Source organism: Cyprinodon variegatus, unplaced genomic scaffold (genome assembly GCF_000732505.1).
Source record: "Cyprinodon variegatus isolate N-32 unplaced genomic scaffold, C_variegatus-1.0 Scaffold829, whole genome shotgun sequence".
NCBI classification, from domain to species: Eukaryota; Metazoa; Chordata; class Actinopteri; order Cyprinodontiformes; family Cyprinodontidae; genus Cyprinodon; species Cyprinodon variegatus.
Genome location: NW_015151282.1, coordinates 269,657 through 286,348, shown reverse-complemented (window position 1 = coordinate 286,348; position 16,692 = coordinate 269,657). Strand labels below are relative to the sequence as shown.

Here is a 16,692-nt window from a genome sequence, read left to right as displayed (position 1 = left end):
TGCTGTTGTTGTGGAATAAGGACAACCTTTTTTTCTGTTTATTTATAGTAACATTGTAATTCCTCTACTTTATAGATGGCATCAGATATCTTATCTGTGAGAAAATAAAGGACTCCTATTTAACCTGAATGAGCTGGAGGGCAGACTGCCAAATATGGTGAGGGCGTGTAACAGGAAATGTTGCTCGAATATATGTTCAGCCACATGGTTTCACTTCTCTCATTTCTTCATCATGAGTGTGAGAGAAAAACCTCGTAAGGCAAGGAGTCCTGAATCGCGACTTAAAGAAATGAAATGTGCACCTCCGGTGCAACGAAGAGGGTTTAATGAAGAGAAGCAGAAAACAGTAAAGGCACAGGATGAACAGAAATCAAACCATGCTGAGAAGAAGCCGTCTGTGGAGAAAGCTACTAAAGAAAAGGTAACCAGACAATCAACAAGGGAGAGTATTAAGGAACAGCGGATCCCGCCAGAAAGCAGTCAGACCAAAACCTGTTCCAGCAGGTCTGGGTCGGTGAAAAAACCTCCAGAGGATCATCTGAAATCCCAGCTGGAGATCAAAGCTGCTACAAAGCTGACGAAGGAGTTCAAAGCGCCTTCTATAGATGCCACTAAACCAAAAGCGCGCGCTAATGCAGAATTTCAGACATGCTCAAAGATCTCAGCAAAGAAGGAGGGCGAAGAGCCGGAGAAGGCAAAGATTAAGAGAGAACCGGAAAAGAAAAACAAAAAGGCTGCTGAAGAGTCAAACAATAAGGCATGTGCTGTGAAACCCGGGCAGAGGATGAAGGGAAAAGCAGATCTGTCAGGAGACGCTCTCCTACGGTCGATTCTTAGCAACCTGAAGATTAAGACAAAGAACAAAGCAGAAGCTGCTAAAGTTGTAAATGAATTCATAGAAAATCTAATCAAGTATTTAAAAAAGGATACCCTACATTTCAGAGAAGTGGATGAGTCACTGCGCACAGGGAGTTATTATGAAAACCTTAAGGTAAGTAACTAGTTAAAAATCTTACAGATTCAGAGAACATATGTTAATCTCTGCGTCCTGTTTATACAGATTTCAGATCCAGATGAGTTTGACGTCATGCTTCCAATGCCAGTTGAAAGAGTAAAGATTGAGCCTTTTGGGCCAGATGGAGCCTTCTACAGCGTGGGATTAAAACGTGGAAATAATCCTTTAAAACAATTTCAGCAGGATGATATTTTAAGTGCAAGCGAAATGTTAAACGACTTTAGAAAAGAAATAAAGACATTTGTAAAAGGATTTCCAGGTTAGTGGCAAACTTTGGTCTCTGGTTTGATCTTTTGGCTTTGGCATTTAAAAATATATTTGATTTTCAAATATAGTACAAAAGACTTGATGGAATGTGTGATATGATGTAAATAGTCAAATATATAGCATTTCATGAATTATTTTTTTGAGTAGGTAATTGCAAACAAGTCTTTGCTTTGCACTAACTCCTCTCCTTTTTGCTTTAGCATGGACGATGACGCCGAAGAAACAAGGCTGCCCTGCGGTGACCCTGACCGCAGAGTCTGGCTCAGTCACCATCTCTCTCGACGTGGTTCTCTGTCTCAAAGTGAAATCCAGTTGGCCAGATTTTACCCGTGACGGTTTTAAAATTGACCAGTGGCTTGGAACTAAAGTGAAACAGGAGTACAAACGAGAGCCTTACTACCTGGTACCAAAGTACGAAGGCAGAGGAAATGTGGAAAACAATGGGGTTCAAGCCAAAGGTATGTAGATCTTTGCCGATCTTCGGAACCAAACAAGAATTTTCTTTTTGCACTGCAAAAAAATTAAGATCTAAGTAAGTCCTTTTTTTCTTAAAATAAGTGAATTTTTCTTGAGCTGGGTAGGTAAGTGAGACAATAAGAAAATTTACATTTAAAATAATAAGTTGTTATTGTCTTATTTCAAGTGAATGTTAACTAATTATCTATTTTTAGGATTAAAAATACTTATTCCATTGGTAGATCATCTTATTTACCTACTTAAATTGAGGGTTAATACCTATAATTTAAAACATTTTTACTTATTTCTAGATTGTTTTTGAAGTGTATTCACAGAATGAAAAGAAACCCAAGTTAAAAATAGGTGAAACACAATAAAAAAAGGTTGACCCAAAGAACACCACACGTTATAGACTGCTTTGTTTTTTTCCTCACAGATGCTTGGCGAGTGTCGTTCTCTCACATCGAGAAGGATATTATGAGGAAACATGGATCAGAGAAGACGTGCTGTGAAAGAGAGGGAGAAAGCTGCTGCAGGTTGATCATTTAACTAGGGCTGCAACTAACCATCATTTAACAAAGTATTTTTTTGATTAATCGATTAATAATCAGACAGCCAAAGATTCCTTTAAAGAATTTCTTAAAAATTAAACCAGGTGAAACTCAATTAAACTAAGCTTTTCCACTTGTGGAGTTCTGGATAAAGCATATTGACAGGAGAACATTTTATTTTATTTTTTTTAACTTAAATGCAAAATGTTTATATATTATTTTTACAATCTTGACATAATTACTGCTCTAAGTTGGTTGGTCTGTTAGCTAAAGGCATGTTTTAGAGTCTCTATACTCCAATTAATGATTAATCGATTACTAAGTTATTGACGATTATTTTAATAATAGAATAATCACGATTAATCCGATTAACTATTTCAGCCCTAGCCCTGACAGTAATATAAAGACAGATAATCTGTGAAAAAAAGTCCGAAGGAGTCTCTATACTCCGTTTAATGAATAATCAATTACTAAATTGGTTGATTATTTCAATAATCTATAGGTAACTGTTGTTTCAGCCCAGAATTTAACACTAGTTTTATAAATGTGCCAATTTTGAGGGAAATCACAATTTTTTTTTGTTTCTGCATTCAGGAAAGACTGTGTGAAGCTCTTCAAGCATCTTCTACATCTGCTGAAGGAAAGCAACCCTTCTTTTGAGAAGTTCTGCTCCTACCATGCCAAGACTGTGTTTCTACATGCCTGCTGCTCCAGAGCTAAAGACAGCGAATGGAGGGCATCAGATCTCAGCCGCTGCTTTGACCAGCTCCTTCAGGACTTTGAAGGCCACCTGAGAGGAGGTATACTCGCCAACTTCTTCATCCCCAGTCAGAACCTGCTCTCTGGAATAGGGAAAAATGTGTGCAAAAATCTGTCTGACTCCATCAAGGAGCAACGGGAAAATGGTTTTCCCATCTTTGTGAAGGATCTTGCTAATTAAGTTAGACCTGAGGATTGTTGGAATTTTGCTTTTTGTTTTATTTTTTCACATTATTGTACTTGAATAATAATTTTAAAAAAAAACTAAGAGGATGACCTGTGGTTTGAAGTTTTCAAAACTTGAAGTTTTTAATAAACAAACACTTTAACTATTTAAAAGAATTGTAAATGTTTGAAGATTTGCTGTTTTTTTCTTATGTTACCTAAATTCCGTCATTTTTTTACAAGAAAGAACTTGTCGGGGTTTTTTTTGTTTTCTAACTTTCTGGGAGGTCTTTTTGTTTTAGACGTGTAACTGAGCCTGAATGTTCTTCGGCTTACCCATGCAGCTTACCCGGTAATGGGCTGGTCAGCATCAGTACGATCGTGGTACCCAGACCAGCGAGGGTAGGGTTCTGCAACCTGTAGCTCTGGAGCTGCAAGTGGCTCTTTAGCTCTACAACGGCTCTCAGCAGTGGCTATACAAGCCAATGCGTTAGATTATAGTATATTGAAAAATACCATACTTAGACACTTTAGACAAAGGAGATGCAACCACATCTTTTGAGTTAGAGGTTTTTAAATTAATTTAATTTCTCACCATCTTGTCTTAAGGATTTTAGATTTTTTTTTGTCTATAAGAGAGCAGAGAGGCGTTGTCAGATTGTGTCTCTGTATCAACAGGTTCACCTAGGGTTGTGGTTGATCTCCTTTTCTTTATATTTTGTACAGAAATGAATCTAAAAGCACACAGGTATCTTGTTAAACTTTAAGATGACACTGAATAGTTATTTCTTCTTAGCAGTTCAGAATCAGAACACAGGACAGCACTCTGATTTTATTTCTTAGTGTGACAGAAATGTCTTTAAGTCAAAAGTTAAAAAACAAAGGACTCCTTTTTGATTTGAGACATAAAAAACGATTTGGTCACAGAGAGCATTATGCATACTGAAGCCATCAAGTAGGTCTCCTCTTATTAGTATCTTGAAATAATTTTCAACAACCAGCTGTTGCGGAAAAAAGCTCAAGAAAAGGATGAACCTTTTGAGAACACTAAAGTCTTTTTCAGTCAGTCCAGTTATCATTGGTAGGTTTTAATGAACAAATAAAAAAAAAAAGCTAAAGATGTTCTCAAAAAAAGAATTCTCTTTGTTGCTTCAGGCAACGTTTTGTAATGCCTCACTTAAAATAAGCCGCTATGCAAATTCTTTTATACCAACAGCCATTCGACTAATAAATTCTATGTAGGGTGGCTGATGAAGAAAACTGTGTTATCTTCTATATTTTTGTGTTTTTATTATTACTTTTCATCCTCAACCTCCCCATCACATTTTTCTCTTTAATAATCTTATTTTTTTGTGTTTCTACATGTTTATATTGTTTGTTTTTTTGTCTCCTGTACTGCTAAACATAATTGCCCCTGGTGGGAGTAATAAATTGGTCTAAGAAAGACTTTAAAGTTCCATAAATATGTTTTCAGATCTATATGTTTTATCATTAGTTTGGAAACAGTTTATTTTTAAACTATGGAATGAACTTTGGTTTTGATATTAATGTCATTAAATGTTCTGACAAATAATAAAAAATAAATCTGAGTCATTTCAATGGGATAAATTGTCTCATTTGTGACACATTAGGCATTTCGCTGCAATTGATAATGGATTTTCTGTTCACTACATGTCTGATTGTATAAATGAGTTTTTTTTAAAGAACAAATATAACACTTATGTAAATGTATCAAAAGCTCAAACATGATATGTTTGGTTAAAAAGGGGTTAAAAACAAAAAAATGAAATAATGTTTTGTCAGATAAAATTGCAACAGATTTCTTATGGCAGATGTTTAAAAAAATAAGTTGTTTTATTTAAAGATCATGAACTGTTTTGCTGGGTGATATAGATATTTGCATTTTAGGGGCTGTCAAACCCTGATCTAGTGGGAAGGAATAAATAAGATAATCTCTAAGAAATTCCTGCCAGATCCTTAGATCTTAATGCTACGTTCAGACTGCATGCAGCAGAAGCAGCAAGTTTTAGTTCTGATTCGCGGCTGAAGCATCTTTGCTGCTCTGGCTCCGTGGTCAAAAAGTGGGTCTAATGAACCTTTGGCGGAGCTACCCTATCCTTTCTTTGCCTGTAAGAATGGCGATTGAAATCGAGAGTCGCTTGGCTTATTTTAATAAATAAAGCTACATTCAGACTGCAAGCACTGGAAACAGCAAAAACAATTTTGATGCTTGTCCACATTAAGGTCAGACGTCCAGTAAAGTGTGTCCAGATGCGTGTTCAATAGAAGAGAGTGGCTTTGCTATATTTGCTGTTATAAGTGGGTAAAAAGTAGTTTTAATATGTTTTTAAGGGAGAAAGTCCACCTGAAAACAATATTGGTGCAGTCAGTTCATGAAGGTTACGAACCTGCCTTCATATATCATTTTGCAGCCAGACCCCCTGTACCGGGGGTCTGAGCGGTTACTGTATACGTCGGTGCTCTGTCAGTGGAAATCCTGTTTAATGGGAGCCTCTAGCCGGGTTGTGGTTTTCCACTACTGTTCGTGGCGGCTGGAAGGAGTTTTTCAAGTATGTAATCCAAACTGCAGGCACCAGAATAATAAAATCGAACATATTCTGCCAACTTTCGACATTTTACATTAATTTAGGCGTTAATAAACAGTTTCAGAGGAGTGATAATAGCGATCTCCATTATCAGCAGTGCTGTGCCTGTCTCCCTGCCAGCTCCCAGATCAGCTTCTGTGATTGGTTGATGTGAATGAGCAGCAAAAGTTTAATTTTTCCATCTTCAGCAGCTGTTGCTTCACAGCGAGTAATTTGCGTCAAGTGTTTCAGATGCTCAAACGCTGCATGACCTTTTGCTGCACGTCAACCATTGACTATGCACGTAAACAGTCTGCTTCTGCAGCGTGGGGTCTGAACGTAGCATTATGAGTTAATATTAAACATGTACCAATAGGAATACCAAGTTTGCTTTACATTATGGTGTAATCACCATCATAAGTTGGTTTCTACTGTAATGAACTGCACTTCAAAAACCGGTTTGCTTGTGAGTAAAACAGAAACAAACAGCTTGATAAAGATGTAAAGAATTGGTCAATCAGGAAAAGCAGCCTGTAGGTCTGTAGTCATTATTCAGATTAAGGTTTTCATTTGGCTAATGATCCAACCTTCAATAAAAATTACAAATACATTCTTTAAAAATCCTACAATATGACTTCCTGGATTTTTTTTTTTCCTCATTTCATCTCTCATAGTTGAAGTGTACCTATGATGAAAAATACAGATCTCTCTCATTATTCTAAGTAGGAGAACATGCACAGTGCTTGACTAAATACTTTTTGGCCCCACTGTATGTGTCCTTTACCCATCCAAAGATGTCCTTTCTATCTGGATGAATTCTAAATCTCCCTTAATAACATCATTAAACATTTTAATATTGGAGTTTGGCAACTATTCTGACATCTGTTTTTCTCCCTACCTGCCACAGGGACAGCAGATAGAAAATAGCCATGCTAGAATGTGGCACAGTACATCTCCACTACTCATGATTTTCTAGAAATAGTCACCATTTGAATATAAAAAATATATATCAAATAAAAAAAAGACAATTTACTCGCATGACGTATCCTGAACAGCAGTGTTTGAAGAAAATACAATTTGTCCCCTTTTTTATTGAAAAGCAGCTTTCCTGCTATTTAGTACTCAGCAGGGTGTTTATAATGGTTATAAACTTGATTTACTTTGCACCTTTAGAGTTTTTAATTATATAATCAGTAGGATCTTGGGTGCCAGGAATTGATGAACACTTTTTTTTTTTTTCTAAAAATAAAATAAAAAAACATTTACTTTTGCAAATATCTACTTATTGAAGTAAAGACAGAGATGCTGATTTTCCAATGGGGCTACAGCAGCTAAATGTCTGAAATAGAGGGCAGATAGACAGGAAGTTTCTTCAGAAAGAGAGTTTATTTAACAATTCTCCCAAAAACACACAGCAAAATAATCAAAAATAATCAATCTGTATAAACAAGGTTGGTGAGACACAGAAAGCAAACACTCGACTTGGAACAAGGCATTTTTCAACATAAAACTTCTTTAACACCAAAAGTGTCTACCTGGCATACAAATGGCAATACAGATAAAACTACATAAAATGTAAACAAAGTAAAAAAAATAAACTTATGTACATTGTGAAGAAATCACAGCCAGCTTTGGATCCTATTCCAACGTGCTGAAGAAAAAAAAAAAAAAAAAGGACAAACCATGTAAATTATTCTCCTATACATGTTATTTTCACCTTTTGCTCATATTCTATATTTTTGTGGTTTGTAAAGCCGAATAGTTTAGAACTTCATGAAAGAGTGTAGATGTTAGTTTTCTTTCCCTTTAAAGGTTGCAGGAATGTTTCTGAAAGGAAAAAAAGCTAAAAATATGTTTCTACATATGAAGCTTATCTTTAAACTGAACGTTGCCCCGAACATTTCCACATTGAGCTGTGCTATCGCTACAGCTGGTGCAGACTTACAGACATCAGAATCGGTATTTCTGGCCTCGGTCTCTGCCGCCTCTCCCTCCACCTCCTCTTCCACCCCTTCCATGTTCTCTTGGAGAAAGCAGCTCTTTCTCCCTCCTGTGCTTCTCGTATCTCTCCGCCATGAGCACCAACTCTTCTGGGACGTCCTGAAAATGCATTCCCTTGTAATATATAACATTTACATATTCAGACAGTTTACATAAATGGGCAACAATCAATCATCTATACGTTAAACCAGGGTTGGGCTTCACAGAAGCACAGTGGGTAGCAGTGCTGCCTTGCAGCAGGAGTGTTCTGGGTTCGAATCCTGGCCCAGGGTCTTTCTGCATGGAGTTTACATGTTCTACATGTGTGGGTTCTCTCCAGCTTCCTCCCACAGTCTGCTTAATTGGCTTCTCTATATTCTCCTTAGGTGTGAATGGTTGTCTCTGTGTTGCCCTGCGATAGACTCTCGCCCATTGACAGCTGGAGATAGGCACCCCTCGTGACCCCAATTGGAATAAGCATGATAGAAAACGGTTATATGGATGGATAAACCAGGGGTCCGCATGAGGCTCTTTGGACCCTCTACCATGGCCACTTAATAGTGGCTAAATATAATATTAAGAATTAAATATTGTAGAACAAGAATTAGTCTAAAGGGCTGGTTATCCTCCCGCAGTAGTGTGTTACAGTGAGCTTGTCGCAGGTAGGAAGCAGATATTTTTGATTTATGCTCAATATTAAAGCATGGTCTGCGCTATGTTTATTCCACGCCACAACGCAAAAGGGACAATCACAAACTAGCTGTGGGTCTAGATACAGCCGAGGCGGTGAGAGAAGTGGGGGCAAGTTTGTCCGACATCAGAGGGATATGAGGGCGACAAAGAGTGGGGATCCAGGTGGAAAAAGGGTCCCAGCGTTCTCTGCACCTAGCTCTTCTAGGTGGTCCATCTTCACGAGTCGTTCTCCGCAATGGCGGTCAGACAAACAAAACAAGCCGATAAGGTACCAAATAGAAAATATGCAGCATGTAGAGCGGATGTAGATTTGACCAATCAGAGGCCTCCTGTTTGAGGTGACCTACAATATGGGAAAGGTGCGGAGGGGGCAGGGATCTGCATACGCCACAACACACATGCAGATGACCTGGTTTCGAAGTATAAAATCAGCTTTTAGACGCTTATGTGGTTTTTATAAAAAACATTGGAAAGCACCAGAAATGTGTTTTTACATATTTTTAATTCAATTAGCTTGGAAACTTACTTTTTTATTATCGTTTTTGCCTACATCAAATAATACCCTACATGAAAAAAATCCATGCTTCAGTTTCAAGGGTATTTTTATGTTTTACCTTATTTTAAAAGCATAAAATACAAAGAAGCTCTTGTTTTTTAAGATGGCAACATATCAAGTATGGCATATATTTAACCAAAGTAATAGGTTGTTTATTTAAAAAAAAAAACAAAAAAAAAACCATGTAATATTTTTTGGCTCTCAAGTTTTTCTTAGCTGGACTCACAGCAAAATGGCTCTTTGGATATGAAAGTTTGCAGACCCCTGATTTAAACCCTCTGATGATTTCCACATGGTTACCTGTCCTGCTCTCTCCAGGATTGAGATCAGCTCTGAGGCCATCCTCCAGTTATCTCTCGTCAACAGGGTAATGGCAGCACCCGTTCGCCTAGGGAAAAAAAATGCGTTGCATCACAAACTGACCCAGCCTAAGCCTATAGCTACAGGTGGACGGACCCAAACGTAGATCTGTTACCCCGCTCTGCCTGTGCGGCCCACGCGATGGACGTACTCCTCTATGTTTCGTGGGAAGTCGTAGTTAAACACGTGGGTTATATCGTGGACATCCAGCCCCCTGGAAGCCAGATCTGTGGCGACCAGGATGCGAACATGACCTGGAAGAGTAAACGCACTAAAACGGTTGTATTTTTGGATGTGGGCAACTAAAGCAAAGGGAAGACGTTAAAAACCTCACTGCTGTGTGCTTTTGCAGGTATAAGCGAGGAGGGGGTGGGCAGCAGCCCCTTTTCCCTCAACTTTATATGTTTTAACTATGGTACAAAATGGCTGTAGAAAGTTGTAGAGGTTTATTTTGATTAAGGGTAAAACCAAATATTAATAAGCACATTTTTGTATTGTATTGAAAATTTCTAGAAATCTGAAAGAAAAAAAAACTTCCCAGACATTTTCATTCAGATGTGAAAACCTGTTGGAAATTATGATTTTTTAGTAACATACTCTCCTTAAAGTCCCTGAGAGCCTCCTCCCGGACGCTCTGTTCTCGGTCTCCATGGAGACACTGCACAGCGATGCCTTGCAGGGACATGTCACTCGATAGGTCATCGGCTCTGATTTGGCAGAAACAAAGACACGTGGCATGCTGTGAGTGCAGTGGGTAGTTTCCCAAAGATATCAAACAGCAGCTGCAGGGGAATTTTCTAAAAGAAGCGCTTAACTCCCAACTCACACAATCTTCCTGCCCACAAAGATTAAGACTTTATCCAGGGGTTGCATATTCCTGATAAAGTCGAAAACATACGACTTTTTCTCCTCCTCCTGAACAATCAGCAGTGTCTGCTTCACCGTGTTGACTGACTGGTGCACAGATGGAGAAAAACTGAGCGTGAAAAAACTAATGATGGAAAAAAAAAAAAGAAGTACAACAGATTAAATTTCACTTCCTCTTACAGCCAAGTCCAGGGTGCCCACGTAAACCATCATGGGATTCTTTAGGTAGGATTTAGCCAATCTTCTTACACCTGTGGGCCAGGTGGCACTGGAACATAAACCAACAATAAAAGTGCAGTTTATTCATTTCTACAGCATAATTCAGCAAATCTTGGAAAATATCTGAAAAATATTTAGCTTCGGTTCAGATTCTTTATATTACATTAATATCTAAGATTAATAATTTAAAAAAAAAACTACATAGAAATGAAGATCAGTCAGATGCCATCACCTTCAAAATGATCTACTCTGCTTAATTAAAGGTATAGAGGATGATCTTTTATTTCCGGGTGGATCATCTAAATAAGGGGTCCTCCTAATTATCAATCATTCTGGTGATTCGTTTATGTAGGGCCGTCCTACATGCTCCTCCCCTGATAGTTATCTTTTTCTGAGCATGCAAACTTTCAGGCGTATATCTGTGGTGAGCAGCAGTTTCAGACAGTCATTGAAGCTCATCTTTCTCACCGCAGTTCTTTGAAAATGGCAGAGGGTCGAAAGAGAGAGAGTGTCTACAAAGTGTATGAGAAGAAAAGGCCTCAGAAGAGGCAGAAATATCCCGGAAAGCTTCACACAGAGAGCTCACCTCGCTAAGCATTATGGGATTTGCTGTTACAGCGGCCTGCTACCCGACAGCGGCGACTAGTAACAAAGATGACGCAGGCACCATGCAGTTGAGGAGGAGTTACATGACCAACTGGGAGCGAAAAGTAGCGATCATCTGTTTGAACAGTAATTTAACAGAGTTTTCTATAAAATCCATATAGTCCCCGCCCTATATAGTGATTGAGGGATTTAGGTTAGGTCGGACGTTCGGGCATTGTAAGCTTGTATGAGCTATAAGAACAGCAACTTTTAAACATAGCATGCACAAGCAGAAATAGGCTCATGTGCGCTCTTGCACGCGTTTAATAGGCATTCCCTCTCCGGAGCGGGTATACGGTTGTGCATTTCTTTTTTAAAGTGGAGAGGGAGAGTCTTTAAAAAAAATCACGAAAATCCTCCACAATACCGTTAAATCTTCATACATGAACAGGGGAGTTTACCTCATTGATGAGTCACTAAATCAATGGATGCAAAGTTTAAAAGTCCTAAAAATGTAGAAACATCCTTAAAGGAGTCTTAGCCTTGTATTTTACTTATACTTTTCTAATATTGTCTTTAAATTCATGTTTCATCATTTCTAGGAGAATAAAAAAATACCGGTATGCTTCTGCAATAAAATCTTTCAAATCAGAGACGGTAAAATCAGGTCACCTTACATTTAATAAGAGGAAGACACTAAATTTCTCACGCTGAGAAGAGAGCAGCAGCAAGAATGCAGATCCAAGTATAAAATTAGAAGTAACAAGTCCCACAGCAATGGACTGTGGACAAGCAAAGCCTTCACACTCAAACCCTGGAGTGAAACATCTTGTTTGTGGAGTTTTTTTTCTTTTTCTGAGGGTGACATGTTTATTTGACTTGTGTGTATGCACAACTATATAGCAACATTACTGGTTTGCCATGATTCATTTACCATGGTCAGTGATGTCTGCTGCATTCATTTTTAAATTTGTTCACTCCTGGAAAGCTTTTTAGCTCCAAATGAAGAGCTAACTTTTTTTTTTGTGGATGTTTGGAAATGCACTAATGTCCCAGTGAAGACCAAAGCTCAGCTCTACCTGGTCATGACAGTCTGTCGGTCTGGACGGATGTCCAGCAAAATCTTCAGAATCTGGGGTTCAAAGCCCATATCAAGCATCCGATCCGCCTCGTCCAGCACCTTTCCCCGACATTCAGACCCGGTTAGTATCAAAACTTCCCCAAAGAGCAAACAGTTAAATTAAAGAGAAGCTACAGTATTCAGCACTGAATTCAAATTTTCAAATAAACCAAAATTTGACCAAGTAGGTGATGGAGCGCAGATTGATGAGCTCGTTCATCTGCAAGTCGTTGAGGCGTCCAGGCGTGGCGATCACGATGTCCACCCCGCCTTTCACCAGGTTGATCTGGCCTTTCCTGTCAGCCCCTCCATAGATGCAGACGCTAAGAGACAAGGAAGGGGCTGACATCACAATTACCTCAATTAACATGCAAGACCTCCTCCTCCATCACCGATTACCTTTTGTATCCTTTATAACTGTACTTGTTGCACTCTGCTTCAATCTGCAGAGCAAGCTCTCTGGTGGGGGTCAGCACCAACATGCCTGGACCGTCCCTCTCAGCTCTGGGCCTGTCATTAGAAAACAAACCATCCAGGTTCATAACTCAGAATTTTATTTAAATATAAAAACAAAGTGTTGGACTCACACAAGCTGTCCATCCATGTGGATGAACCCTGGCAGCAGGTAGGCCAGAGTTTTCCCAGTGCCTGTCTGAGCAATCGCTATCAGGTCCTCCCCACTGAGTAACACAGGCCATGCCTGAGACTGGAGGGAGACCATTAAGCAATTATAGAGATAGACCATATAGCACTTATAGATGCTGCACTCTTGATTGGGAAAAACACATTTAAACCAGCCTTTTTAATAAAAGTTAAAAAAATAAATAAATAACTTTAAAATGCACAGGGACAGAATGAAAGGATGTGGAAGCAGAGCAGCTTCGGGTTTATAAACTACACAGGCGGCTGTGCAGCTGCTTGAAAATCGATGTTAAATTTATCATAATATTCCATTAGCTTAATCCTCTTATAGTGAAATGAAAGCTAAACATGAAGAGTTGATGTTGCAGTTTCATTTTTCCCTGCAGCATAACAGCTACAAATCTGGCCAAGACATGAGCTTACTGAACAGCAGGGTTATAAAAAATACCTAACATTTTTAAAATAGGTCCAGAAGTTTAAATCAGAGCTCATTTTAAATTCACAACAACTAATAAACTGTCATTTAAGAGAGAATGGAAAAAAAACCCATCCATGCTGAATGTTCAGAGCGTGTGAAAAAAGAGCAACTTCAGCAAGTCAGAAAAGAGGAAGTAAAATTTGGAAGTTAGAAGTAGCCTTGCTTCACAGAGAGGAAATAAAGTCTTATTGGGATTAATGATTTCCAAGAGCTCATGAATAACCACCTTCAATTATATGATAACTTTCAAAATAACTTTAGTTTTTCTTGCAATCAAGATGCATTTCAAGCACTTTCTGTTTTTCTTTAGACTGGATCTGGATTTTATGAATGGCACTAAAATGGATAAGGATTCAGATCAGTGAAGCAGCTGTGGGTATTTCCATTTTCATATTGCTTTATGGGATTTACCTGCTGCACCACGGCCACAACATAGTGACAGTTAATTCATAAATAACATGGTGTCTAGGTTAGACTGATGGTCAGAGACTTGAATAGATTCATTGTTTCTCTAATTTTCTTGTTTACTTCTGGAAAACTCTCCAATGTTGACAATATTGAGCTGTTAGGGCAGGAAAGGCTCATGGGAACTCATCGCATAATAGTCAGCTCCATTAAGATTTCTGTGGGTTTTGTAGGAAATAAATGTGTGCTGTGGTGGAAAGAAAAAACCCACTGTGGTGTTATTGGTCTGATATGTGCAGATTTTCCTTAAAAAATGTGTTATTCTTAATTTAAATTGACAAAAAATAAGCATCTAAACTTTAGTTTTTCGCATCAGCTGCACAAAAAACACAGTAAAGCATCCAATAAAGGTAAAAAAGCTTCAAATATATTTCTAAACAGTGAATTATCTCCAATATACACAGAGTCCCTAATCAGATGGTGTTGGACAGATGTATTGGGTTCTTATGAGGATTCATTGTTTGAATAATACCTGTATAGGGGTTGGTTTGACAAAACCAACACGCTCAATATTTTCCATAATCTCGGGATAAGGTTCGAATGCCTCCAGAAAAGTACGGCAGGGATTGGGTATGGGTCGCTTCTCTCCCTCCTCCTTTATGTCATCCACAAATATATTATTATTTTCCTTCCTGCAATAAAAAAAGACCAAAATGAATGGGATTTAATTTGAAAACTGGGAGATCCAGCAAAGCAAGAACTGATCATATAAACCCCTTTTGTCCATATTGTTAGGATCTTTAACAGTAAATTTTTAGAAACTGCAAATTCCAACACTCATGTTTTGCTGCAGTGAAACACGACCAACAAACACCAAGACACACAGGCTGGTAAACATCTGCAGCCCCACATACCAGTCTACATTCCAACTTTGAGATTTAACCACATTAATGAATGAGCACCATCTGCTACAGTCATTTTACTGCTGTGTGGTTCTGGCTCTAACAGCAGAAACAAAAGATGCCTGGCCGCCTGTTTGTAAATTATCTTAAAATGCTAACTGTCCAAATTTAAAAAGATGAATTTCAATTTTTTTTCCCCCCATATATGCGCTTGTAATAAAGCTTTTCTCCACTCATCACAGCAGACTCCATTAGCCAGTTGATGAGAGAAAGATTCAGCCCAAAATGTCTCGGCACGCACTCTACTCCACCCTGCTGCTGTGATAAAACTTAGACAACTTTTATTGTTATTTTGTTTACATGGAGTGTAAACAAAATTAAATTTCATTTTGTACAGCTTTCATGACATTTTCCATTTCTTGAAGTGCAGCGGTGACCAAATGTAAACAGTGTGGGATAAAAACCAGGCACCAGTTTGTGAGGATCCATCACAAAAAACGGCAACATGTGCACCTCAAACCCCAGCACGGACTCCAACCAAAACTGAGCAATAAAACATTAACCTAATGCGGCGAAAAGAACCTAACTGGAGTCTGATCGGTGACTGAATAAGACCAGATAAGTCAGGTAAGATCAGCTCCACTCTGGGAATGAGGCCTTTCTGCTAAACTGTGAGACGCTCCATTCAGAATAACTTCAATATTTCAAACTTTCTTTCTTCAGATGACTGCGCCTCTAAAAAACCTGTGCAGTCTTTGTGGCAGGACATTCTATTTCTTCTCCCATGCCACTTAACTTGTTGCTAGAAGGGGCAAAAATCTGCAAAACCTCTGGAACTTGAACTATTCTCCTTTTCAGTTTTTTTTTCCCTTTCATTGCATGTGTGATACAATCATTTTTGCACCTTTTACACCAACAGTTATAGCCTGTAAATAAATAAAAATAGAATAGTTGATGCTTTTCTAATTCAGTATCTATGGGTAGGATGGGAAGTGTATTAACAGAAAATGAAAAGCAGGGACATCATTACCTCCATTCACAGACTTCCTCAGGAGTGAGGACAGACACACTCGCTGCTTCGATGTAAAATTTCTTCTTCAGTGGAGGGAGGTCTGAGAAGTTTTAGGGAGTATGAGAAAAGGCTCCCATCAAAGTTGAGAAACAGAGGAAACTAAAATCTGTCAAATACATCAGGAATTATTTTCCTTTTGAACCACTATTTAAATTTCTGTTCACACTGCATTCACAAAAACAGAAAATAAATGACATTGCTGCCCAAACTAATGTGGATCAGATCCCCCACCTTTCCATTTCAGCTCCTCGTACTTTGCTCTGTTTTCTCGGATGTCGTTCCAGTCTATGAAAGGACGAGCCGGAGCATCCTTTGAGGCCTGTATCGCCTCCTGTGACCACACCGAGCCATTACTGGGCATGGCTCCTCGATCCACTCCTCCTCCAAACCTTTCCCCATCGCTGCACCGCCCTCTACCTGGACCTCAGAAACAGAAGCAGGAGAAAAATTATCAAACAACTAAAGGAAATATCAATTGAGCTGGGAAAAATGTGTTGACCCCTGAAAGATTTCTTCTGCCTTGATTAAGCTAAACACTTAAATTATTTTACATTTATTTTCATAGATAATCCTATAGTACAGCCATAGCTGGTTGACGACTCTCTTATGCAGAGCTTTTCATTCAAACACTCTGCAGGGTTTTCAATTATAAAAATCACCAGCTTAGAACCTAAACTGGGTTTAATCTAGGGCTGCAACAACGAACCGATAAAATCGATAAAAATCGACTTTTAAAAGCGTTGGCAACGCATTTCATCATCGATTAGTTGTGTCGCGCGATTAATGCGTCCTCCGCCGCCGTCATCACTGCCACTTGATTGAAACAGGGGAAGAAAAAAAAAAAATACGGCAGAGCGAGCCAGCACCGCAGGTGAGCAAAGGCTGTTTTCAAAAGGCAGTAACGTCAACTGTTCTAATGACCGATACCGCAAACGCAAGCTGCATCTCATTTCGCCGACAGCCTGCGCTTTGTAAAGTGAAAAAAGTCGTAACATGCAACTTTTGTCAAAACAAA

At 38.7% G+C, this 16,692-nt stretch overlaps 2 protein-coding genes across 2 annotated transcripts in view; one reads left to right on the top strand and one right to left on the bottom strand.

Annotated features, from left to right (window-relative positions):
- The first annotated feature begins 202 nt into the window (after window positions 1-202).
- Window positions 203-3,391, top strand: LOC107098985 (cyclic GMP-AMP synthase-like). The gene is made up of 5 exons (XM_015396901.1): window positions 203-991; window positions 1,061-1,274; window positions 1,483-1,740; window positions 2,175-2,274; window positions 2,884-3,391. The coding sequence occupies exons 1-5, from the start codon at window positions 233-235 to the stop codon at window positions 3,227-3,229; spliced, it is 1,677 nt and encodes a 558-aa protein (XP_015252387.1). The 5' UTR covers window positions 203-232; the 3' UTR covers window positions 3,230-3,391.
- Window positions 3,392-7,244: 3,853 nt separating this feature from the next.
- The window catches only part of ddx43 (DEAD-box helicase 43), a 14,037-nt gene continuing 4,589 nt past the window's right edge, over window positions 7,245-16,692 (bottom strand). The window contains exons 4-17 of the mRNA XM_015396903.1: window positions 15,909-16,094; window positions 15,636-15,717; window positions 14,236-14,395; window positions 12,766-12,884; window positions 12,578-12,688; window positions 12,360-12,501; window positions 12,138-12,238; window positions 10,435-10,522; window positions 10,214-10,341; window positions 9,985-10,094; window positions 9,503-9,641; window positions 9,328-9,415; window positions 7,744-7,898; window positions 7,245-7,449 (exon numbers count right to left, since the gene is read on the bottom strand). Coding sequence (XP_015252389.1) covers window positions 7,749-7,898; window positions 9,328-9,415; window positions 9,503-9,641; window positions 9,985-10,094; window positions 10,214-10,341; window positions 10,435-10,522; window positions 12,138-12,238; window positions 12,360-12,501; window positions 12,578-12,688; window positions 12,766-12,884; window positions 14,236-14,395; window positions 15,636-15,717; window positions 15,909-16,094 — 1,604 coding nt within the window. The 3' untranslated portion in view covers window positions 7,245-7,449; window positions 7,744-7,748. The remainder of the gene's footprint in view (window positions 7,450-7,743; window positions 7,899-9,327; window positions 9,416-9,502; window positions 9,642-9,984; window positions 10,095-10,213; window positions 10,342-10,434; window positions 10,523-12,137; window positions 12,239-12,359; window positions 12,502-12,577; window positions 12,689-12,765; window positions 12,885-14,235; window positions 14,396-15,635; window positions 15,718-15,908; window positions 16,095-16,692) is intronic.

Coding starts and splice junctions, on each gene's coding strand:
- LOC107098985 (XM_015396901.1), top strand. CDS start 233: ATGAGTGTGAGAGAAAAACCTCGTAAGGCAAGGAGTCCTGAATCGCGA. Junction 992..1,060: donor GTTATTATGAAAACCTTAAG/GTAAGTAACTAG, acceptor CTGTTTATACAG/ATTTCAGATCCAGATGAGTT. Junction 2,275..2,883: donor GAGGGAGAAAGCTGCTGCAG/GTTGATCATTTA, acceptor TTCTGCATTCAG/GAAAGACTGTGTGAAGCTCT.